Source organism: Ursus americanus, chromosome 5 (assembly GCF_024610735.1).
Source record: "Ursus americanus isolate L20-20 chromosome 5, mUrsAme1.1.p, whole genome shotgun sequence".
Lineage (NCBI taxonomy): Eukaryota > Metazoa > Chordata > Mammalia > Carnivora > Ursidae > Ursus > Ursus americanus.
In genome coordinates this window covers 34,709,390-34,735,834 of record NC_142131.1, presented here as the reverse complement: position 1 = coordinate 34,735,834, position 26,445 = coordinate 34,709,390, and the positions used below count along the sequence as shown (strand labels likewise).

The window sequence follows — 26,445 nt, the reverse complement described above, 5'->3', positions numbered from 1 at the left end:
GATATACTGCCCCAGTATGCATGCTGATCGTTGTCATAGTCAGTGATGAAGAAAATAATATAGTTCTTCTTTTCTTTTTTAAAGATTTTATTTTTAGGTAATCTCTACACCCAACATGGGGCTTGAACTCAAAACCCCAAGATCAGGGGCGCCTGGGTAGTGCAGTCGTTAGGCGGCTGCCTTTGGCTCAGGGCGTGATCCTGGCGTTCCGGGATCGAGTCCCACATCGGGCGCCTCCGCTGGGAGCCTGCTTCTTCCTCTCCCACTCCCCTGCTGTGTTCCCTCTCTCGCTGGCTGTCTCTCTGTCACATAAATAAATAAAATTAAAAAAAAAAAAAAAAAAAACCCAAGATCAAGAGCTGCATACTCTTCTGACTGAATGAGCCAGGCACCCCAAAAATAGTATAGTTTTGTTTTGTTTTTTTGTTTTAAGATTTTATTTATTTATTTGACAGAGAGAGGGCACAAGCAGGCAGAACCGTAGACAGAGGGAGAGGGAGAAGCAGGCTCCCTGCTGAGCAGAGAGCCCAACGTGCAGCCCGATCCCAGGACCTGAGCTGAAGGCAGACGTTCAACCAGACTGAGCAACCTAGCCGCCCCATGTAGTTCTTAATACAACTTATGCTTACAAGGGATTGAAAGATACTCTAAATAGAACAAACATTGATACTGACCCTTGTTTAAGGGAAATAAGAATCAAACAAAAAAACTAGGAAGACCAAGAATATCTGCTCTTAGAAGGGAGAAATGTTACCAAACAAAAAAATAAAATCCCTGTAGACTGGGGGGGAAAGTTTATTTTCTTTGTTTTAAAAGCAAGCACAAAACAAAGAGTGGCACAAACAGGGAAATGCAGGAATGTATCACAGTACAATGATTTGGCTTCATAAAGTAAGACCCTGATTAAAATGAAATGTCACAAGTCTTCATATCTAACAAACCGTGTTAATGTACAATATACCAAGGATACAAAGTGGATTTTTTTCACTTATTACAGACTACCAAGTCATTGTCTGATGCATTTATTTCTATAGGCCATATCTTTTTAGCAGTACATGATGCTACATTAATACATACATGCTAGATTACTTTACCATTAGAATTACTTTTCTAATTCAAACAAGTACCTCAGTGTTACCTTTCCACCCATACACATATACTTACTACCTCCATTATAAGAAGCTTGAGATGTCAGATTATCTAGAAAGTTGTTTTCATTTTTTTTTTCATTTTTTCATTTTTTTCATTTTTTTTCATTAATAGTGAAACTCAAAATTTGTAGAAAAATACTAGTTGTGACAACTTATGTGGGTTGTATTTTGATAGAATGCATTTTCTTAAAATGTGTTCTAGCTCATGGATATCTGTCTTAAAGTTGGAATGAGATCATCTTTCTTAGATCTCTGATGGCTCAGAATTAGCTTAATTTACTTATGGAACTGCTTTATTCAGAAGAAATACTGTAAAAATTCAACTCTTTTGAAGTGAGGAATCTCTAAATCATTACTGCAAATAATAGAATGTGGGAGGAAATGCTTGAAAAGTTTATATGGACTTCTTTATATTCCTGAAAGCATTATCCAAAAGGAATATTGTGGCTATTGAACAGTACTGTGATGCAAATAAATTATGAATTTGACAAGTTTGTCATTTTTTGGCGTTTGGAACCAAAGTAAAGGAAATATCATATCATAGAACATTGAGCAGGTAGTATATAGAAATAACCTTGTGCAATTCCTTCCAAGTAAAATTTTTAATAATTTGCAGTGGATTGTTGGATTTTAACACATTGTTTCCAACCATTTGCATCTTTTAAAAAACTCTAAAGAATTTATATTTACATAGTTTGGAATTTGAATACGTACAGATGTCGTGACAAACTTTGAAGTTCTTTTTAAGCATGTTTCTCTCTTTACGGGTTGAACTATAGAGTCCCTAACGTATAGAGAGCCAAATTATACAGTATCTTAATAAGGATATTTCATATTTAGTATAGACTGTTTAACTGTAGAAAAGTTAGAAGGTAGTGTCTTTTTCTTATGGTAGTGGAATTATCAGCCAATATTAAGCTGTTAACATATTTATTTGTAGTAATTTGCTCATCTGAGTTTTTGAAATTAATTTCATTTTGGAAGTGGGGTATTCACATAGTGTGTTTAATATTCCCAACAATTCTGGAGATTAGATTTTCTTAAACACAGTTCAGATACTCACTTAAAACTCTACTTTCCTTGGTATCTTTCCTTTTTCAAGGCTTTGAAAACTAAGTATTTCAGTAATCGGCCAGGGCCAACACCTGGATGTCAGCTGCCAAGACCAAACTGTCCATTGGAAACTTTAAAGGAGCAGTCAAATCCAGCTGTAGCAACAAAACGGAAGAGAACACAGGCCTTGGAACAAGGTAAAACTTTCATTTTCATAAAAAATGAAATGAATTCAGAAAACTCCAAGTACTTAATATATAGCTAGTGACTGAGGGGCAGCTAAGAAATACTTATTGTGAGCTGTTCCGGAACTGTGGTAGAGAATGTGGTATTTTAGCAATCTTTATTTCCATTGAAAATAATTAAATGAAGCTTTTTAAAAGGATATGGGCACTTTTGAGTATACTTCAGAGTTGCGAGAACTTACCAATAAGTACCTTATGTGCTTCATAAATTTTTACTGCTAGACTGTATGCTGAATGTTTAATAAGTTTTATTAGCAAATCAAAGCAAGTGAAATGAATGTAGTTGGAATGCAATGACTGGTTAGAATTGCCATAAGATTAAATGTGAACAACCTCATTTTTTTTTCACCTAGGAGGATTACCCAAGAAGCTAATTTTTTAGTTACAGAGATCACTGGACAGTATTTTACTACTGAAGGAAATAGTCAAAAAGGCAAATAATGGAAAAATAGTAAACGTTAAGTAAATGCTGTAGAAGGAATTTGTAAATATTCCACACATGTAAAATATGTAAAACTGGATTATTTTTATTAAATGTGTTTTAAAACAAACTTAATTCTGATTTTTCTGATGAGAGTGCAAAAGTAAGATTAAGTTCAATTCTCTGAAATGTAGAATTGAAAATGCATTAAGGAAACCTTAATAAAAATAATCATCAGTTACTTGAGTGATCTGGCCCACATAGCATCACAGATTTGTAGTAGCAGGGATAGTATTCAAAAATAGAAGCAGTAGTAGTAATGTAGCACATACCTACTACCTAGAGTTAACAAATGTTAATATACTAAATAGGAAAAGAAAAAGAAAAAATTACAAATGATATTGAGGTCCCTTTAATATGCCATTCCATTCTTTTCCTTTTCACTTTCCTGAAAGGAGAGTGACTCTCAGGAAATGAGTATGTCCTTCCATGATTTTATACTGCTATTTTATAAAAATACATGCAGTAAAACACTGTATTATTTTGGGTCTCAGTATTTTATGAGTGATAGACAGTACATCTCATATTATAATTCTTTATACTCAAAACTTTTAAAATTCTTTCCATGTTAATACATATAAATCTAGTTTATTTAACATCCATTTAATATATAAAAATATATATTATGTATATAACACTACATACTCATGCTTTATGGACTATTTTTCTTGTGCTGCATAAAAATTACCATAAATATAGAAGCTTAAAGTAATACACATTTATTAGCTCACAGTTCTGTAAGCCAGATGTCTGACCTGGCCCAGCTGTGGTTTTTGCACAGGTCAGAATCAAGGTGTCAGTTGAACTGGGCTCTTATCTGAGTTTCTAGGGAAGAATTGGCTTCTAAGCTCACTTATTTCATGTAATTTTAATGCACATGCTTCCTGTCCTTGTTAGCTGTCAGCCAGGGGCCTTTCCCAGCTTCTTAAGACAGTCCACATGCCTTGTCACATGGTATTCTCTACCTATAAGCCAACAGCTGTGCTTAGAATCTGTTTGGTTTCCTTGTCTGCTACCAAGAGAGAAAACTCTGCTTTCTTTAAAAAGACAAAATAGACTATATCAAGATTCAAAACTTGCATGTATCAAGGAATGATAAGCACAGAGTGAAAAGAATGGGAGAAATTATTTGCAACAATAAAAAAATTCTGTTAAACAATGGGCAAAGGACTTGAATAGACATTTCACCAAAGATGATGTAGAAACGGCCAATAAGCACATTTGAAAAGATGTTCAGCGTCACTTATCATTAGGGAAATGCAAGTCAAAACCACAATGGGATATCACTTCATACCTGTTAGGATTTCTGCTATAAAAAACAAAAACAAAAATAAAACAAAACAAAAAACCAGAAAATAACAAGTGTTGGTGAGGATGTGGAGAAATTGGGACCCTTATTATTGGTTGGAATGTAAAATGGTGTCACTGCTATGGAAAACTGTGGACTTTCCTTAAAAATTTCAAAAGAGCATTTCCATATGATCTAGCAGTTTCACTTCTGAGTATATACTCCCCAGGATTGAATGCAGGGTCTCAGATATACACAGTCATCAACACTGTATGAAAGGATCTATTTCATGTCATCATTTCTAGCACTCACATAATCTTTGTGATCTTGGCTAATTTGACATCTCATTCTAATTACATTTTTAAAATTTCTACTGTGGTTGAATAGTTCCTCACATTTACTAACCATATATAATCCCTCTTGCCTACTGTTGATTTAGATTGTCAGTTGGAGTGTTTCAGATTTTATCAATTTATATGAATTTGCGTTTTATATATATACACATGTATTATACACACACACATTGAAAAGAACCTTTTTTTTTTTTTTTTCACTTCCAGTTTTGGTATTGTTGAACATTACCAAATCTTTCCCTTTCTTACCTTTTATTTCATATTAAATCATTACATGTATTAAATCTGTGTATGGTCTTTATCCTGTTCCATTGACCTACTGGTACCACATTGTTTTAAATAATGTAGCTTTATGTTACTATCATGATAATGCATTTTTAATATCTGGTAACAGGAGTTCCTCATCGTTACTCCTTTTTTCAAAATTTGCCAAGTTTCCATCTTTTATTAATATTTATTAATTCCAACTAAATGGTGTTGCTTTAACACAACAATAAATGGTTTATACTTTTTGTTGTTACCTCATCTGTTTAAGTAGTATTTAACATAGTCAAGCCATGTATGTATCTTTTTTACTAGAGATCATAACTAGGTAAAAGTTTTACTAAAATTTCTGATAATTCATTTCCTTTGACATAACTGTGATATAAGTAATATAGCAACATTCCCAGAAGGTATTAAAGATCTTTACTATGTAACATCTATAGAAAGAAAGAAAAAATTAAATGGCTTAAAATTCAGCATCAAAACCAGGAAGTTAAATCAGAATGGTGTGAGTGCTAGAATTCTGTGTAGGTCTGGCTACAAAGTGTCACCACACCACCAACAAAAGAAGCTATAAAGGTAACTAACTGTTTTGAATATACTTCTGCCAAAACCCCACCGTAATAACTTTCTAATTGAAGTTAAGGAAATTATTAAACTTTTTGTGGCAAATGAAAAATCCTGAAAAATACAATAAAACAAGATATATGTATTCAAAAAATTCAGTCACTCTGAGACATTGTTACTTCTTAGAGCGTTAATATAAATTGTTACTTAAGCCAGTTAAAGATCCCTTTAGTCAATCTAGTAGTTAAATAACTTTTTTTTTTCCTCAAAAAACACTTTTTTGTTGTTTTAAAGATGTTGGCAAATACTGAAAATTTCACAAGGCATTATAATGTAATTTATGAAATATGTCAACACAATACTAACACATTTCTTATAGAAAATGTTTGAGTATTTAAGCTGCTTTCTAAAACTTAGACCCAGAAAATATACAACTTCTGAAGATGCAGCAACATTTGTAGAGTCCTTTTTTAAAGTCTCTTGATAGAAACAGCTCTTGGTTCTGATTTCAGCTGGTTTATTTTCAAAACATGGTATTTGATGGCAAAGAACAGGATCTTCTGAGAGCTCTTGTGCAGCTTTGATCTCTGTGAAGGTGCTGGATTGAACAAACGCAGCCCGCAGAATTTAAAATTTGAACACTTGAATATACAGAATCATGCAGTTCAGGGAATTCTGAAGATTTCCCCCAGAGATTTTTTGATGGAAAATTGTCTTTCATGGGACTTTTTCCCTTGTTCTCATTTGAGGTGGTGTCTTTCTCTTCCAGTGCCCGAGCAAGCATGTAACTAACTTTTCTTTGATGAGCCAGAGCTTCTTCCTTATCATTCAACTGGACATATAAAAATTAAAATTATACCAGTTAGTGGTACCTGGGTGGCTCATTTAAGCATCTGAGTCTTGGTTTCAGCTTGGGTCCTGATCTCAGGGTCATGAGATCAAGCCAAGCCCACACTCAGGGTTCATCAGGGAGTCTGCTGGAGATTCTCTTTCCCTCTGCCCCTCCCCCAACTTGTGCATGTGCTCTCTGTCTCAAATAAATAAATACTTTTTTTTAAGATTAAATAGAAATTCAAGATTAAATAGAAATTTAAGATTAAATAGAAATATACCAGTTAGTCAATAAATCACAGACTATAGAGCTATAGTCAGAAGAATTTTTCTCAAAATGTTCTATCTTCAGTCTGGCAAGTCAGTCAATGTAAATAATTAGGTTACCAGTGATTCCCAAATAATACGCTACACATTACTGAGGATTTTTTTTTAAAAGGACGAACAGATAGCATTCCTTCTGCTGAAACTCTTGTAGGTCATTTGAAAAAAGAAAGGGGAAAAACATATACATGGTGTGTGTGTATATATGTGTATATATTAACATGTACTTACCTCTGCAAGAGAATGTTGAAGTTACTTCTATGTGAAATTGTTTTTATATATTTATATGAGAATAAATAACTTGAACACTTCTATAGATAAGTGTATTCATATAGCATGAGTCTTTTAGTTGTATATGAAATGGAGATAATAGGACTGATTTTCAGGGTTGTAGCGATGATTAAAGGATATAATTTGTGAGAAAGTTGCCTTGTACACCTTAAAAATTCCTGAATGGCATGGAATTGTATGCATACGTGCAGATAACAGAGGTGCCTGCAGTTAATTACAGGGGAGCCCCCTCTTTTCAGAGGTGAAGCTTTAAACTTGTACAGGAAGAACATGGATGGGAGAAGTGGGAAGAGCATGCAGGGAATTTAAGGAGATGAAGATCAAAACTGGAGGATGGTACCACAGCTGGGAAAAGGGCATAAAAAGGCAAGTATAGAGTGCTAAAGAATTAAATTAAAAAAGAAAAAAAGAGTTGAATTAATAGGAAGCAGAAAGATTAACTTAACCACAACCTCTAACAAAAGGAAAGCAAAGATACTAACCAACTCTGTTAGCATCTTAAAGACTTCCTGAGGGTTATTCTGGTCATCAGTCTTCTTAGAACTGTTTTCTGAAGGGAGCATCCCCAGCAGTTTCTGCCCTAAGGTCTTCTTATTTCCGTGTGATGGTAATCCTAAAATTGAACATGCAAATCCACCTGAGACATAAAAAGACACTCACTAATGGAGTTCCAGGAATAGAGGTAAGTATGAGCCAGGATAATTCATTCATAAGTCAGTCAGAAGGTGGTTCTCTTCAGGAGACCTCTAGTGAGTCAGGCACCACAGTGTAGTGGGAGGAGAACACAGACTGTAGAGCCAGGATGGCAAACGGAGGTTGAGAGGGCCACAGTGTAAGGACCCGGAGCAATGCCCTGCCTGCCGCTCTATCTCACTGTACAGCTGCTGCTCAGGACAGCATGCAGCCCACATTATCAGCAGCCTTCCAGAGGAGGCAGCAATCCAGTTTTGTATGTGAAATCTCCCAGTGTTAAATGTCAGCCACTTACCCCTGTTATTTGAGGATACTGTACACACCCAACAAAACATGGCTTCTGTTTTAGAGCAGAAGGACCTGGACTTGAATCCTCCTTTAACCACTTACTAAATGACCTTGGACAAGGTCTCTGAGTTTTATTTCCTTACCTCTAGAATAAGAATAATAGTACTTGTGCCTCAGGATTGCTGTGCCATTAAATAATAGAGCAGAGGGGGATGCTGGGAGAAGGGAGTGGGCAGTTAGTGTTTGATGGGTAAAATTTCTGTTGGGGAAGATGAAAAAGTCGTAGAGATGAGTGGTTGTGATCGTTAAAAAGCAATGTGAATGTAGTTAGTTAATATTTAAAAATGGTTAAAGTGGTAAATTTTATGTATATGTTTTATCACAATTAAAAAATAACATAGCATAGTTGTGAAAACTAGCCCAGGTACTGACATAATGTTTAAGAGTCCACATCCTGAAATGTGTACACTGATGATGTTCTTCATAGAAAGAATGCAGTTTTATAGCAGAAGGTACAAAAATTGCGGATTTATACAAAGAAAACATCAAGAATGCCTTTGGAATGCTCTGCAAATGGTCTAATGGAAAACAGAACATATAAGAGACATTTTCCTTTACACACTCAATCCTGATAAACCACAGTGACTGGAGCTCACTCATGACCTCTTCCTCCAGCAACTGTGGCAAAAGGAGAAAGCCAGACAAGTTGATGTGCTCATCAGCTGTGATGAGTGGATGAATGTCTATTTGCAGTCTAAAAAAAAGAAATATGCTTATAACCTATCTCAGAACTCGTCTAAGCTGCATATCAATGACAAAAGTTGATGCCTTCTTAACGTGTTAACCACATATAAGAAAATGACGTGTGACAGTCATCCTGTACCTCTTCAGATTATTGAAATACATGAGTAAAATCAATCAGTCTCGTCACTAAAAAACACAAAAAGCTTCTGACACTTGCATGGACTTGTAAAGACCTTTCCGAGATGAATCAGTTATTTTAAATTCTGCTTCCAGTCTTAATGGAAAACAGATCAGGAGCTATGCCTATCAAATCATATTTTTTATGGAAAAATTCTTGAGATTCCTCATTAGCCAAGAAAGGCAGGAGTTCTGGAATATGAAGTGAATACATACTCAAGTGCTGCATGTATATGAATCTACCTCTTAGGGAAAACCCAGCTTTTTCTACTTACCACTACCCTTGTGGCCAACTTCCATGCATACTCGGGGGGTCTTCTATGCCAGGTGGCAGAATGTGGCAGGCTTTCATAAGATGAACCATGCCTTTCCCTTCCTTTTCTTTCTCCCCTAACTCTTCTCCTTACCTTCCATCAAAACAAGCAGTTAAGATCAGATTTCCAAAGGGATCTGCCTTCAGTTTACATCACAGAACACCAAGGCTGTCCTCAAATACAGTATCTTTGAAAATTCAGCAATCCAGCTCCTATCAGGGACTAATTTAGAAGAGGTGCCTGAAGATCACCTACACATTTGCTGTCCTTGGTAGATACTCTTAAGATTTTTCATCGATGCCTAAAAGCCGAAGTATATGGACTGTGTTTGCTTATTTCCCTGGCAGATTCATCTACCTTGAGCTGGACATTAAGGTTATACCTTCAGGTTTTACCAAGGGATTATTACAAATAATAGCCATATAAATATTGATTTTGCATTTATCATAAATGATTGTTAAGGACATATTAGTCAGCTCAGTGATTTCTTTTGTAAGTCTCATGTCCGAAAACTCTTTTAGAAATTAATTTCAGGACAGTGTGGAATGCCTCTTTAAGAATGAATGTTGAGAAATAGGTTTTTCTGTGTTGCCCTTACTTCTCCCTGATGAAAAGTCTAAATACGTAACTCTTATGATCTGCTTCTGTTTACTTTCATACTTCTTGTTTACTGCTTCTATTTTTATTTCTGTAAGCTTAGCACTTTTTACCATTTCAGCAAAGAGATAGGTAAAGTTTAATGAAGCTAAAATTTCACAACGCTTAACCTGTATGCTATTAGGAATATGTACTATTGAAAAAAAATATTTAAAACAAAATAGGTATCTATTATTAAAAGTTTCCTTTTTAATATAAGATTCTTATTACCCAAATTCATCTGAAAATGAGAGATACTGGAATTAGGATTATGGATTTTGACATATTAAAAATATTTAGAAATAGAGTCATCTCAGAATTATAATATAAAAACATTTAACCTTATAAACTTCACTGTAATCTTTCTTGACTAATAAAAGATGTCAGATTGGAGTTTACTTGGAATTTTAAATTGAAGCACTAGGAGCTGCACTGAATAATACTGCTAAATAAAAACTGATACCATTTAGAGAAACTAACGTTTCTAAAAAATACCAGCTACTTTGACTATATTGGATTATCTACTTCAACTATAATTTTATTCTTTGATGCCATTTTTATATATTTTGTTTTCACTAGTACAACAGTACTAAAAAATGGCGATGAACTTTGATAGGTTTGTGAACCAAAACCTAAACCTTAACTTGTTTCATTTTTATGAGTATTAATATTTCCAACTTAAGATTTTTCCTCTAGCCCTCAATATGTCTTCAGAATCACACATTTCAACAAAGTTTAATTAGATACATTTAATGTTGGGTTTCACTATTTTCATTACTACTTCCCAGGCAGTTTCCCTTTAATCATCTGGCAGTCTTACAAAGTTTTCCCATGAAACATGGTCTTGTTTAAATGAGGTAGATGAGGAGTAAAAAAGAGATTCTGTTATTTTAAGGTTTTGGTGATCCTGTTACCTCATCTGCATAGGTAACATCCAGTGACCCCATTCTTCCACACAGTTACTAAATTCTGTAATAAATCACAACTATCTTGCGATATTTCACTTATATTCTCCATTGCATTAACTGCTTAATCAACTTTGACTATAACCAAAAACAACTAAAATTATACCTGATTATTGCCATTATAATTCATATTTACCATCCTCTTTAAGGTGCTTCCAATTTATCCATTTTGTTGCTTTTTTATACATTTTATCCATTTGTGTCAATCTTAGTGCCTGTTCATTTTTCCTCATTAATTGTTGCTCAAATGCAATTCTGAATGCATCTGCCATTATGTAAGCTTCTTCTTTACTCTTCTGCAAAAGTCCCAACTAGTTTTGAAAGAAAGTTTGAGAGGTGTCAGAGGCAAAACATAACAATTCTTGCTTGAATGCTGAATTAGATTAGCAGATGTAGTCTCCCTGCCTGCATGGGTCTAGTGTCCTTCTGATCTATTCCATCTGCTTAAACTAATTAGTACTTGTAATTCCCCTCTATAGTAGCTGCCTGCTCTGAACTAAATTACCAAAAGTTTCCCCCGAGGTGCCTGACCATTCCTTGTTAATCTATTTCTTGGACCTCACCACATTACCCTAGACAGGCCCTGGTGTGTCCTGCCCAAAGAGTAAGAAAGGAGGATGCCAGAGGCTGCATTTCAATTCTGCCTTGGTCCGTTCCAGACAATATCACTGAAAATAATTACGAGTATCATCTTTTACATACCCACCATAGCTGACCCTGACTCTGATCTGTGTAATCTTATGCTTTTCTTAATGAATTGCTAATGTTTAACTGTTATTTTTCCTATATCTGAAGGTTTAAAATTCCATATTTCAATAAAGGTAAAATATTTTAAAAATTATGGTCCATGTTCTGTATTTGTTATTAAAACTAATGATAATGGCAAAAGTCGTTTGATTAAATGCTAGGCACCTGCATGGCACTGTGCTAAACATTGTCTGCTTCCTCTATATCGTCACAACAACCCAATAACTAGTTCTTACTCTCTGATATACGTGTCTAAACCCACACAGCTAGAAAATAATAGAGCTAAAATCAAACTTAGGTCTGGCTGGTACAAAGGTTTCTTCTACTGTACCTTGCTGTTTTTCTAATAAGCTTCATGTTTATCTCCCCATTTATCAGAGTTGTGGAACCTATTGATTTTAAGCATGAGTGTGTAATATAGTAATTTTTAGGGCCATTTATAGAGAAAAGAAATACAAATTTAGGAAATATTAACTACAGACTTGGGCAAACAACTGCATGTTGCCACCATATCGTGCCAAGTACTATTTATATTTTGGAACCATGTAAATAAAATCCAGTTTATAAGTTAATTCTGTCACATAAAACTAAGAATAAGTTCCATAGCCAGTGACTACTAGAATGAAGCTAATTATTGCAGATATTTTCCTTTATTCTATCACTAGAGAAACCAAACCAACGCTTTAGTGTTTCGATAATACAATACCTCCTGTTTGAGCTTAAGAAGCATTTTGCGAGCAGATGCCGCCATTTTGGCACAGGCACAGGGACTCCCTCCAGGGCCATGGCAAAGGCAAGCTCCAAGGACAGCAAGCTTTAAATCCAAAAGTATTATTCCCATTACTAAGTGTCATACTGCCTAACTGCACACAAACATACACATTTCTATTCAAGCATCTAATTCAAAGAAACTGGAAAGGAAAACAAAAACAGTAGAAAGCTGAGACGATTTCAGGATCCAAGTGGAAATTACAAATGAAGAAACAATGTTATTACTTGGAACAAAACCTTAAAGGAATTCTACCTTACTTCTTTTCCTTCTCCAAAACCTGTAAGTGGGCACCCCTGGCAACACCTTGACCTAATGAAGTAAATATTAACACCCATCGTGTGTTATTTCTTGTGACTGAGCTTGGTCCTGCTGCCCAGCATTTACTCCTACCACTTCCCACCAGGGAGGGGTGCATGCTCAGAGATGATGAATGACTTAGACTACGTCAGGAGAATAATCATCCTTCCACTTCTAAAAAATACCTGTCATGTAACGTGAGGCACAGCTAACACAGCTTCTGCTAAAACTGTAAAATTAAGAAAGAAAAGGGGCAGGAGGTAGCCAGCGCATCTTCTAGTGTCCAAGAATGTAACGCATGGAATGGTATGGTGCCAGTAAGGCTGAAGAACTGCCCTGAGGAAACCGATGGGCCTCTCTTACCCTCACTCTCAAACTGCTAAATACAGTGCTATTCTAGAACATGGAACAGATGGTGATGGGGAAAAGGAAAGTAGAAAATATCCTCTTGTTCAACTTCCATACTTGCTTACCTACCTCAAGACCTGAAACCTCTGTAAAACCACTTTTATCGTGGCGCACGTTTTCCAGAGCCACCATCTGCTGTTTGACATCAAGCATGGCAAGGGCCTCCAAATACTGTTGATTTAAAACTAGGAAGGGCCAAAGAAGAGAATGTTAGTTATGAAATTTAACTCTGGCCTCACCTAATCGAGTTACACCAACATCATACACTCACTTCTTATAAGCAATGCATATACACAGACATTGCCTACTACATCTGGCCGCATCCAGAAAATCTGATAGAAGGGTAGGTATCAAGTGAGATAATTCATATGTAACACTAGATTAAATATTACTATTTTTAACGTTGAAGTATCTTAATTTTGCAACCAAAGTCTGGTCTTCACTTGCTCAAGGAAAATTTCCAGGATTTTCAAAGAACATACAACTGCAAATTATTTGCACTTGCTGGATAGTAAGACAAACAGATGATGAGATCTCATATATTAACGTCAAATGTACCAGTTCTACAAACTCAGACTCATGTAAAGAGTTTTCACAAGAGGCTCTCAACCAAACGTTTAGAACAAGAAGGGTCCTGCTATCTACCGAGCAGAAAATAGTAACTTACCCTCTCGTTGCAGGGTGAGGTGGTAGAGGGGTAGGAGATGTGGCTATAGGTAGCTTCTGTCCTGAACTAACCTAACACAGGAGAAATCTCCCATCTGCTTGAATCACTGGTATTGAGAAACACCATTTTCTGTGTGTACTTCTCACCCAGGGACTCTGCCACAGTTCACCTACTAAACTCAAGAAGGTGCCCCTCTCACGCCCATGACCTGATTTAGAACTTTGTCCCCTTCAAGCCACTACTTTAAAACCGTTTATGCTAAGAAGGAAGAACAACATCTCTTAAAATTTTATAAAAAGTTGATGCCATTTTAATATTCTTAAAACACCTTACCATTTTATTAAATTTTGTCATAAGGTGGCTCATTACTTATGGGTATATGTATACATATATGTAAATTTCAAGTTTTTAATGAGTCATTGTCTTGAAAAATTAAGAATATTAATCCTAGCAACAAAGTCACAGAAGATATTTTTGAGAGAAAATAATGTTGAATAATTACACAGTTACATACTTTTCCTACTAGTGTTCCAATAAAACATATACCTACTAAGGTTCCTCAACACCAGGTGCTCTACAATTTTGTTTTACACTGAGTATAAAAACTAAAGGATAAAGGGAGAATGGGGAGAGATACTTTATGGGTATAGGGTTTTATTTTGGAGTGATGAAAATCTTTTGGAACTAGATAGTTGCACACATTGTGGGTGTTAATGAATTATTTACTTGTGAATGGTTAGGTTAATTTTGTTAATTGAATTTCACCTAAAATTTTTTTAAATTGCAAAAACCTTAAAAGATGCAAATCTTCTATTATCCTTAAAGTATATTACTTCGAAATTATAGCACTTTGTCTATCAATATGTATGTTCTTAACGTAGGACACTGTTTAAAAATGATCTTGTAACATAATATTTTTAAAGAATTGTCAAAATACCACTTTTCACTTACGTGCATTTTCCGACTTGAGCATTTTAATTTCTTCTGTTTTTACATTCAAAGTTTCTTGGAGGACTGCATTTTCACAGTTTAGCCTGGAAAAAAGTACCCTCCAAATAACTAAAACATTAACACTTCATGGTTGAATGAGAATATTTTTATCCCATAATTAGAACACAAAATGCCAAATAAAATATTTCCTACTTCAAAACAGTCTAGAACATGTATGTGACACAAAACAAAAACAATTTAAAAGAATGTGGTAAGGTTTTGAACATACTCAATTCTTCTGCATATTTAGCTGAGAAAGGAGCAGAAGTATCTCAAATTAAAAAATAAAACATAAAATAATAAAAAGTAGGAGGGGTGCCTGGCTGGCTCAGTGGGTACAGCATGTGACTCTTGATCTCAGGGTCATGAGTTCAAGCCCAATATTGGTGTGGAGCCTACTTAAAATAAATAATAGAGGTGCCTAGGTGGTTCAGTGGGTTAAGCATCCGTCTGGCTCTTCATTTCAGCTCAGGTCAGGATCCTCAGGGTTGTGAGATCAAACCCCATGTCAGGCTCCACACTGGGTATGGAGCCTGCTTAAGATTCTCTGTCTCTCTCTCCCTTTAATTCATTAATTAAAATTAAAATATAAAAGAATCAGGGGCACCTGGGTGGCTCAGTCAGTTAAGCATCTGACTTCATTCAGGTCGTGATCTCAGGGTCCTGGGACGGAGCCCTGAGTTGGGCTCTGCACTTAGTGGGGACTCTGCTTTTCCCTCTATCCCTCCCCCTGCTTGTGCACACACACACACACTCTCTCTCTCTCTCAAATCAAATCTTAAAAAAATAATAAAATATGGGGCACCTGGGTGGCTCAGTCGGTTGAGTGCCTGCCTTTGGCTCAGGTCATGATCTTAGAGTCCTGGGATTGAGCCCTGCATCGGGCTCCCTGCTCAGCGGGGAGCCTGCTTCTCCCTCTCCCTCTGCCCCTGCTCATCATGCTCTCTCTTGGTCTCAAATAAATGTTTTTAAAAAATAAAAATTAAAAAAAAAATGAGAATGAGAAATATCTTGAAGGCATCCAAATATTCATTCTCCTTACTAAAGTTTTAATCATCTTAAACACCACCTATAAGCTTAGGCCACCTTCAAAAACTTGCATAAAAAGATACATAGTTTATAATTGCAAAATACTGGAAACAATCTGAGTGCCTATCTAGGAGAACGGTTGAGTACACTATGGCACATCCACACAACCAGTGGGTTCCAGGATATATTGTTAATAGAAAAACAGTTCAAAAGACTGTCTGCAGTCAACTGTTCTTTGGTGTAAGAAAGAAGGAGAAATAAGAGAACAGACATATATGCCCATTTGTGCAAAAGGAAACAAAGGATAAATCAGAAAATAGACTGGTTATGGGGTAGGTACACGGGGAGAATGACATTTCTGAGTATACCTCTCAGAATAGGTCTGACTTTTGGAAGCATGTCAATGTTTTACAAAGTCAAAAATAAACAAGATGAGTAAGTAAATCAACAAGGATAGTGGAAAAAACCTAAGGTAGACTATAGATAGACACAGATGAACTGAAATGAACAGTATAACCATACTGAAAAGAAAAACAAGTTTTAATTTTTTAAAAAGATTTATTTATTTGAAAGAGAGCAAGTAAGCACAGGGGTGGATCGGGGCAGAGGGAGAGGGAGAGAAAAACTCAAGCAGACTCCTTGGTGAGCACGGAGCCTGATGCAGGGCTTGCTCTCAGCACCCTGAGATCGTGACCTGAGCCGAAACCAAGAGTCAGATGCTCAACTGACTGTGTCACCCAGGCGCCCCAAGAAACTAAACAAGTTTTGAACACAGTGTATTGACTGGATCCCCTCAGGCTAGAAACAAAACTATAAACAAATATTGAACTCTAGTTTAGTGGGTTTGATTTTGCAGTGGTGTATATTAGCAATTCTAAAGCTACTTTCTGCATATTGTATGGCAGAATGAATAAGTAAACACTGGGTAAAAGGAGCCAGGTTTCTCCCTGTGGAAGTTACAGATGTGGAAAGGGGCAAGGCTAAAATTAACCCTGTGGTAATGGTCTGCAACTGGAGACGGGTATGAACTCAAGAGTTTTGAAAAGAGAGAAAGAGGTTTATGTATGTGTCAGTGTGTGTGTGTGTATTTCCAGCTCTGTCCTCAGAGAAGACCTTGTAGCAATGACTTCCAGTAGCACTGGGCACACCTAGCACTAAGATCTTGATTTCTAAACACCATTCCCCACTAAAAGGAACCAGGGATCCCTGAAGAAATGCTTAATATTTTAAGCATAATGGCCTAGAGTACCTTGTACCAGAAAGCAAGAAGTGCTCAAACAATAATAGGGAGGTGTCAGAAAGCCACAGGAGCCAGCTTAAAGGGGCTCCCATTGACCAAAGTTGGAAATTTTTTAAAAAGATTTATTTATTTTTCTTTTAGAGGGAGAGTGAGCGAAAGCACATGCACACCCTGGGGAGGAGGAAGGGGCAGAAGGAGAGGGAGAGAGAGAATCTCAAGCAGACTGGCCACTGAGTGCAGAGCCTGATGCAGGACTCAATCTGACAACCCTGAGATCATGACCTGAGCCGAAACCAAGAGTCAGACGCTCAACCAACTGTACCACCCAGGTACCCCCCCCTTTTCTGAGGGAGAGTCTTTTTTTTTTTTTTTAAGATTTTATTTATTTATTTGACAGAGAGAGTAGAAGCAGGGGGAGCGGCAGAGGGATAGGGAGGAGGAGACTTCACACCGAGCAGAGAGCCTGGCGCAAGGCTTGACCTCAGGACCCAGGGATCATGACCCGAGCCAAAGGCAGACACTTAACTGAGCCACCCAGGCGCCCCGAGGGAGAGAGTCTTAAGCCCACTCTGCACTGAGCACGGAGCTGGACACAGGGCTCAATCTCATGATCCTGAGATCATGACCTGAGCCAAAACTAAATGAGTCAGATGTTTAAACCACCAGGCGCTCCCAAAATTGGAAAATTTTAAGCAACAGAAGAAATTATGATAGTAATGGCTTTTAACCAGTTGAATAATGCAAGAATTCATGAATCCATTTTGGTATAAACAAATAAGGTAGAAAAAAACCTCTTTATTACAGTAAAATGCCAGCAAATAAATGCAGAAAGAGTAACAGAATTAGCAAATTACCATTTGGCAACCATCACAGTAATGACTGCTTAAGGCAGATAATCTATGGATGTAAAAACTAGTGGGTGAAAATCGGATAAATCACATAATCTCAAAACATCTCCCCAGAAGATGCTTATTAATCACAAGGGGAAAAAATAGTGACTATGTTGACTTTATAGTGGAGAGTGAGGGCACACACCCCACCTTAACCAAGTCGTCAAGCTTCACAGGCTAGTAATGGGACAAATCAATATAGGCCTCCTCATATGAGGCGCTAAGAACACAACATTGCTTCAGTGGTAATACTGCCAAATTGCATAACCCGAATTAAATTCAGAAACATGAGACGTGGCCAATGTGGGATACTACACGACTGGCCTGTCCTCAAAAAATGTTAAGGACGAAAAAACACTGAATAACTGTTTCAGATTTTTTTCCCCCTGCCCCTCACTTCAGCCTCCTTCCCTCCTAAGTGTTTTGGATTAAAGGGGACTAAAGTTTAGATGGGACAAGCAAACTCAATGCATGATTCTGAACTGGCTCCCAAAACACAGGAATTTTTTTCTTCTCTTTTGCTAAAGGGATATTATTACTAGAATAATTAGCAAATCTAAATAAAAGAGTATTAGATTAATGTCTTAATTTTGATAATTTTACTATGGTTATAAAAGTCCCTTTTTATAAACACAGAGTGAAATATTTAGAGTAATGAGGCCTTATATGCAATTTAGTCTTAAATGGCTCAGATATCTATATATATTTAACTACAAAGAAAGAGACAGAATGATAAAGCAAATGTGGTAAAGAGTTCTACTTTGGAGAATCTTGGAGAAAGATATACAGGAATTCTTTGTATTCTCACAAGTTTTCTATATGTGTTCAGTTATATTAAAAGTTGGTAATAAATTAGAAGTTAAGTACTAAAGCCATCTATAACACCCGATATCAAATCCGTTCTCGATTGACTTTATAAGATGTGTTATAATTTAAAGTTACTAAGTAAATTCACATTAGTAAAAATTGCCCAAAAGATTTTGTTTGAAAAACGAATGCCAGTGGTAAAATAACTTGGAAAACATGGCTCTTACACTACTTTTTGTTTAAAAAAAAATTTTTTTTTTTTTAGGGATGCCTGGGTGGCTCAGTCGGTTAAGCATCTGCTTTTGGCTCAGGTCATGATACCGGGGTCCTAGGATCAAACCCCACATCAGGCTCCTTGCTCAGCAGGGAGCTTGCTTCTCCCTCTGCCTGCCACTCCCCCTGCTTGTGCGCTCTCTCTCTTTCTGACAAATAAATAAATAAAATATTCTTAAAAAAATTATTTGACAGAAAGAGAGCACAAGCACGGGGAGCGGGAGAAGGAGAAGCAGGCTCCCCATTGAGCAGGAGATCAGGACCCCGGCATCATGACCTGAGCTGAAGGCAGATGATTAACTGACAGAGCCACCCAAGCACCCTCTTACGCTGCTTTTAAAATATAGTTTATAGGGGCTCCTGGCTGGCTCATTTGGTAATGCATGCGACTCTTGATCTTGGGGTTGTGCATTCAAACCCCATTGTGGGCATAAAGCCTACTTAAAAAATAAATAAAATATGAAACTGGTGTAAGTGGATAAGCAGTAAGAATTTCATAATATTCACAGCCCACAGAATGCCTAAGCTATATTTGAATTATATACACTTATGGGGCACCTGGCTGGCTCAGTTGGAAGAGCATCTGACTCTTGATCTCAGGGTCATGAGTTCAAATCCCATGTTGGGAGTAGAGATTACTCAAATAAATATTAAAAATAATAAAAATACAGATAAATTATACACACATTAAAGATTTCCAAAGAAAAACCACAGAATAAGAATATACAAACCTGTCATATTTTTGGGTCCATGATTCCTCTATATTTTTAAATCTATTCTGATCAAACTCTATTTCCCACTGCAAGGCATTTATTTCCTATAGAAAGAAAATAGCACTTTTCATGGAAAATTACTACAAATAAATCACTTCAGGACATTGTGGGTAGCTGAAATAAATTTTTAATCACTTAAAAGGAATAGGTTAAAGAGAAACTAATTATTATTCAAAAAGAGTCTGTGACACTTGTAAACACATATAACATGCCTTTTTAGCACTCAAAAGCTTTCCCACAGCTTCCTTACTATAAGAAACAGCATCACATTTTGCTGCTCAGAACCTAGATTTCTCATTGCCCCCACCCCCAAACCATACAGACCCACAAGCCTGGGAGTTTGAGGCCAGGACACTGCCACCAAGGAATGCTACAACAGGCACAGGAACAAGACCTTCCGAGGTGATTCCTAACTACTGTTTTAGTGATGAAGAGATGGTCAGAAAGAGGCAGGCTCTGCCAGGCAAGCAGAGAAAGAAAAAGGAAAAAGAAGAAAACTAGAAAGTGTCAACTTGGCAAGTGTCAACTTTACTACCTTAAAATGAGGAAATAAAGGAAATCTTAATTCTTTGCCTGTGTAACAATATGTTTTGGATTGTAAGTTCCAAAAGGGAAGAGTCTGTATTAAATAGAAGCACAACTAAAAGAGGGTGTGCACAAATGACATACCCATCAGTATGGTGACTCTTAAAGGAAATTCTATTTGAAAGCTTAGTGGACTGAACAAGTCTACACTAAAAAGTGGCAAATACCTTCTCCAAGGATCTCTTTTGTTCCATAGTCTTTTGAAGCATCATTTGGGTGTGACTTGTGGCTTTGCCAAATATTGCCTAAGAAAAACAAGAATCATAGGAGTATGAATTAAATTTCTCATTACTCCTATATGCATAGTAAGGTTCACATTTTTATTTTAAGACAACAGAAAACCAGAGAATTTCCATAGAGACTGCCTTTTATGGAGAATTTGATAGTTCACATGTCAAAAGATCTTGGTTTGACTCTCCTGGTGAATATGAGAATGAAGGAATGAACTTTCCACACAAAGACTGGTACATGAACAAATAAAGCATTCATAAGAGCCCAAAAGAGGAAACAGTGTAAGTGCCCATCAAATGGTGAATGGATAAACAAAATATGGTATATCCATACAGTAGAAGATTAGGCAATAAAAAGGAAGAAAGTACTGACACATGCCACACCATGCATGAGCCTTAAAAACATGTTAATTAAAGGAATCCAGACACATATTATATCTTTCCATTTACATGAAATAGAAAAGACAAATCCAAAAGACAGTAAGGAAATTAATGGTTGTCCAGGGTTGGGGATGGGAATGAGGAATGACTGCTGATGGGTTAGAGCTTCATTTTGGGGAATATTGAGAATATTCTAAAATTAGATCGTGGTCATGGTGATGCAACTCTAATGTTAGCAAAAATAAATTGTGTACTGAAAACAAGTGAAAGCCATGGCATATAAGTTTTACCTCAATAAAACTGTTCTAAAAATCTGCACCTCAAAAAAAAAAAAACTATATTAAGCACTGATGCTTTTGTTTTAAAAGATAAAACCATACTACCAGAGATTGGAATGTGTAAGTGACCATAGTTTAAAAATAGCTTCTTACCATGCTTTGAAGAATTTTCAGTGCTTCCTCTTTACCTTCAAGTTGTCTTTGAGATGCCTCCAGTTCAGTTTTTAAAATTTCTACCTCCTGAGGGGAGAAGTAACATTAGTCTACATATCTGTAAGATATGCAGCCCCCAAAATGATCAGCTTCCTAAGTGGCCCAGGCGGCCTTTAGATTGAAACTCTTACTGTCAGGTACCCATTGTTACTAAAAGCCCAGATCTTTTGCTTTTACCCTTCTAGACCACACGGCTAATAATCTGAAAATAATCTTTAGAGCACCTAAAATAAGCACGTGATCATCCACAGAGCTACAGCAGCTATTATCAGTTGAATTATGTCCTTCCCACCAAGTAAAGATATGTCCAAATCCTAACTCCTGGTAGTAAGAATGTGACCTTACTTGGAGACAGGGTCTTTGCAGATGATAATCAGATTAAGGTGACGTCATACTGGATTAGGGTAGGCCTCAATTCAGTGACCACTGTCCTAAGACAAGGGAAATGTGGGCACAGACACAAAGGGGAGAAGGCCATGTGACAACAGAGGCAGAGACTAGAGTGATGCCGCTGTAAGCCAAGGAAAGCCAAGACTGTCAGGGGCAAACTCCAGAAGCTAGGAAGAGGCAAAGAAGGATTCTCCTCGACCTTCCAGAGGGAACATGGCCAACTGACATCTTGATTTCAGATTTCTAGCCTCCAGAACTGGGAGAGAATAAATCTCTATAGTTTTAAGCCACCTGTTAGTGGTGCTTGGCGACAGCAGCCCTAGAAAACGAATACGGTAGCTTGGTGGCTTTTACCAAAAGAGTTAGAAATACACATTATGATGGGCTTCCTGTTTCCCAAAAGGTAGGGACCCTGCATGGATACTCCTACTCCCAGCAGGCTGGACTCAGAGCACCTGGGAAACCTGCTGGTCTTCTGACTTCAAAGATGTTTAATTAAGTCAGTTTATTTCAAGCCACACACAGGAAAGACAGATGGAGGGAAGTTTGTAACTCTTTTCTCCAGGAGCAGATCAGAGAAGTTGTGAAAGATTCTGGGTGAAAGGCGAGCTGGAGGGCGTGTTTGCATACATAGCTTTCTTGAGAGATGAGAAAGATAAGAAACAGAGGAGGCCAGTTTTGAAAGTTATGAGCTTTACACTGTGGCTCACTGAGAGTATCTGGAAAGCCAGTATTGCCTTCCACACAATTTTAGTATTACTTAAAATACCAGTGGGCTGTGTTCACATGAGAATTTTTATATTAGCCAGAGTACTTACCTCTAAAGTATCATGAAGACGTTGCTTTAATTCTACATTTGACAATTCTGAATTAGAATCTATTAGGGGAAAAAAAAAACAAAACAAATATGTTTTTTTTTTAACTAGTTGAATTTAGGACATCTATTTACAAAATATCAAATACAATTTTTTGTCAAGAGGAAAGAACTGTAATAAACCAAAAAATGATAAAAATAAGTAGCTTAAAACATTGCACAAATGAAAAGACACATACTTTTGAATAAAAAATACTCTTTACAAAAGGACTCTAATAAAACTGTTAATAAATTGGTTAATTACTACATGCAAAACAGTATTTAAAAACATGAATGTTGGTGAGTGAAATAAATTTTGGTGTTTGGCTTAAGTTTGATCAATATAGTATATGAATACCTAAGAAATAACCTGAATTTAATTTCTTTCCAAGGAGAATGACTAGAAGTCTCCTGTAACTTCAATTATTCTCTCCTTAATGTGATCATTTGAGACATTAAACTGAGCTTCCCAGGAGCTTCATTTTCATTGTGGTCTCACTGGCAATAGAAAAACATGAAAGTGGTAAATCACAAGCAAGAAGATTAAGAAGAAGTAAAAGGAAGAAAAGATTTTTAGAAAGAGTATTTTGAGGGACATTAAAAAACTTCTCAAAGCAATTTTTTCGTTGCTGTTCTGAACTTTCAGTATGACAGTATCCAAGGCAAAAACTCAATCTTGTTTTTACTCTGATGGCATAAGGCTCCAAGGAGAGACAAGTGACATTGGGTTGGCAATGACGAGTTCTGTTGTAGTAATACTTGTGGTAGGCAGAATAATGGCCCTAAAGATGATCCCATCTTAATCCCCAGAACCTGTGAATATATGGCAAAAGGGACTCTGTTGGTGTGATGAAATTAAGGACTAGGAGATTATCCTAGATTATCCAGGTGACCTCATTGTACTCACAAAGGGTCCTTATAAATGAAAAAGGGAGGCAGGAAAGTCAGAGTCAGGGTGAAACAGCATGAGAAAGACTTGACCAGCCATTGCTGGCTTTGAAGATGGAGGAAGGTGGCCATGAGCCAAGGACTGCAGGTGGGCTCTAGAAGCTGGAAAAGGCACAGGAATGGATTCTCCTAGGGTCTCCAAAGGAACACAGCCCTGCCGACACCTTGATTTTAGCCCAGTAAAACCTGTTTTGGATTTCTGACCTGCAGAACTGTAAGATAATAAATTTGTGTTATCTTAAGGTATTAAATTTATGGTAATTTGGAAATTATCTATTAGTGACAAGAGACCAAGACAATATCCTTATGTAGGATCAGGCTAACTTGAGATGAAAGTCCATAACCCAACAAGACAGGAGCTCATACTTTTCCTGTTACATCTTGTTAATATCTCAGTGGTTTCCTCATGTTCTTATAAAGGCGTTTTAGCATCATGTGCGGTTTTCAACATCTTGCTTGCAAAACAGAACCCAACCTCTATGTGTGATAAGGAACTGAAAGAAAAATATATAAATAATCCCATCCTAATTTCAAGAAGGATTTTGAAAGATGGGGGATAAGATCCTCATCTGCAGCATGTTTTTTGTAAATCTAAAAACCATGTTTCTTAAATTATTCTCATGTTGTTCTAATTTGTGTTAGTTCCATGTGGGTGGGGAAGTTTTACCACATAGATTATAAAAGATTCAGCCAGACAAAAGCTGTGCCACTGAGTAGGCATGGAGTCACCCCTGGGTTCGCAACCATTTTGGAGTTGTAACATTCTATCACAACGTGATTCTGAATTTTATTCTTTCCTTAATATATGGCATAATTTATGTTTTTGTTCTGATAAGATGAATTTTTTGAGGGGCACCTGGTTGGCTCAGTTGGTGGAGCGTGCAACTGTTGATCTCCAGGTTGCGCTACCCACATCCGGTGAATTTTTAGGGGGAAGATTTCATGACCGGAAATCTTAGAGTAACCGGAAGCATACATGTTTTGTGTGGAACACACCTTCCCTAGATAAGTCCCAGGCTTGGACGTCGTTTCATTCTGGTGCTCAAAAGCCACCTCCTTAGATGGGTACCCCGACCCTTGCCCAAAAGCGCATGCGCCAACCCCTCCAAATACTCACTGTCGCTGCACTTACTACTGCCTGATGTTACACAGCTGTTGGCTGGTCGATTAATTTTTTCTCTCCTCTACTAGAATGTGAACTGCATGACATGGAGACTATTTTGTTCACTAATGTTCCCAGAGCCTAAAACAGCCCCTGGCACCTAATAGGTACCCAATAAATACTTGAATTAAAAAAAAAAAAAAAAAAGATGAAGCATACTGCTAAGTCACACACACACAAAAGCGAGGTAGGTAGTCACTGATATCACTAACATATCTGCATTAATGCAGAATAACTACTACATTCCACCATTTGTACAATACCTGGAAATAGAAAAACGGGTTACTTCTGTTCTGTCACCAATCCCTAGAGCTGAATAAAGATGAATTTCCAAAATCAACTCTTGTGACCTGTTGTCTGGTGTTGGAAGAGTGAAAACATTGATGAAATTCATAGGAGAGAAGGAGAGAGCCCTCGGCATTCTTACCACTGCTACTTTGTCGTCCATAGTGGGAAGTTCTGGACTCTTCAGGGTGGGTATCTTGCAAGCTCTTATGCCTGGAGTACTGACAAATGGCAGCACTTCTTTCTTCCCCCTTTCCTGGAAATGGGGGAGGGCTAAAGTTCTTGCCATCAGATCTTTTCCTCGACGTCGATAGGTGTGAAACTTGCGCTTCATAAATACCGCCGGGCCTTCTTCCGAGGCCATACCCTAAGTCTCCTTCTGCCATGTCATCGTCCTCCGTTTCCCAGGTCTGCACCTCTGCCTCACTCGGCGGCCTCACCACCCTGCTCATCAGCCAGATGCTTATTTAACATAAGGAAAAACAGGTTATCTGTGATTAAGAGAAACAGGAGTTTAAAAACCATCAGTATAATAAAGTTGGGTTTTGCGGGGAGAAAAGTTTCTTTCTCTATTATACAGGCGCGACTATGCCAGCAAGGCCTCAGCACACAAACAGCCCTTGCAATCCAATTCAAGTTATTTAGCATTTAAGGACTTTAGGTAGGAAAAGATCCAACCTCATTTCAAAGATTGCAGTGAATTGTAAGGAAGCAGGAAAACCTTTTTACTGAATCTAATCTCCTCATGAGGATAAAGCAGATCAGCTTTTTCTAGGGAAAAGAGAAGGGTATGGTTTTCACAAGCCGAGGAGCTATACAGAATTCAGGAAGTCTCTGAAAACCGGGACTCGCAGTCACCGCGGAGACCACCCTGCATCGTGGCCCTTCATGCACTTCGGGGGCTCGGCGCTCTTACAGCCTGTCCTCCAGCTCTACTTGGTTCATCTTCTGTTTCTACGGAGACACAGTTCGCCTGGGAAGCTCTTCCCCAGACAGTTGCTCAACTGGTTCTTCACCTCCTTTGGGTCTTTCCTTCAGTGGCACCTCCGTGATTGACACCGGGTCTAAAATTATTGCCAACTCCTCCTCCTCCCACTTCCCTGTTTTATTTTTGCCCCTTCGCACTTACGACCTTCTAACATACCCCTCCCGATTTTACTGATTTTCCAATCACGTCCCTGAAAGGGGGAGGGCAGTACAAGAGTGGGAGCCTAGGAAGGTAGGAGTTGGCTCTGACCTGCCTGTGATGCCTCTCACAAGTAGGGCAACCTGAAACTTTCCCTCTGCTGGAGCCCAGATCTGCTCCCGATGGCCCTAAGTGGAAAGTCAGCTCTGTAAGAATAGAGAAGTCCGTCTGTTCGGATCATCGCTGCATTCCCAAGGCCTAAGACAGTATCTGGGACATCACCGGTGCCCAAGAAATACTCCTTAAATAAGTGCATGGAGGAAGGAATGAACAAATCGAAATACTCGCTTGTCCGGCAGAAAAACAGTCACCTCAGCAAGGCTCCACCCTGCATACTGTGGAGCTACGTGCCTGCCCTTCTTCCCAGAAGAAAGCA

At 37.5% G+C, this 26,445-nt stretch overlaps 2 protein-coding genes across 6 annotated transcripts in view; one reads left to right on the top strand and one right to left on the bottom strand.

The window, feature by feature from the left end:
• Window positions 1–25,052, top strand: part of CDK7 (cyclin dependent kinase 7) — a 48,296-nt gene extending 23,244 nt beyond the window's left edge. For 2 of the 5 annotated variants that reach the window (XM_087862100.1, XM_045809812.2), the window contains 2 exons: window positions 2,254–2,401; window positions 24,909–25,052. In XM_087862100.1, coding sequence (XP_087718226.1) covers window positions 2,254–2,401; window positions 24,909–24,973 — 213 coding nt within the window. In that variant the 3' untranslated portion in view covers window positions 24,974–25,052. Of the gene's footprint in view, window positions 1–2,253; window positions 2,402–2,802; window positions 3,001–7,087; window positions 17,190–22,880; window positions 24,746–24,908 lie in introns of those variants that run through there. The other 3 variants (XM_045809815.2, XM_045809814.2, XM_045809813.2) reach the window with 3 other exon arrangements.
• CCDC125 (coiled-coil domain containing 125) lies at window positions 778–25,335 on the bottom strand. The gene is made up of 11 exons (XM_045809809.2): window positions 25,026–25,335; window positions 22,454–22,512; window positions 21,186–21,272; window positions 20,311–20,388; window positions 19,517–19,602; window positions 14,508–14,590; window positions 12,959–13,074; window positions 12,119–12,226; window positions 10,802–10,976; window positions 7,331–7,461; window positions 778–6,234 (listed from the first exon to the last, which is right to left on the bottom strand). The coding sequence occupies exons 1-11, from the start codon at window positions 25,333–25,335 to the stop codon at window positions 5,926–5,928; spliced, it is 1,542 nt and encodes a 513-aa protein (XP_045665765.2). The 3' UTR covers window positions 778–5,925.
• Window positions 25,336–26,445: the final 1,110 nt, after the last annotated feature.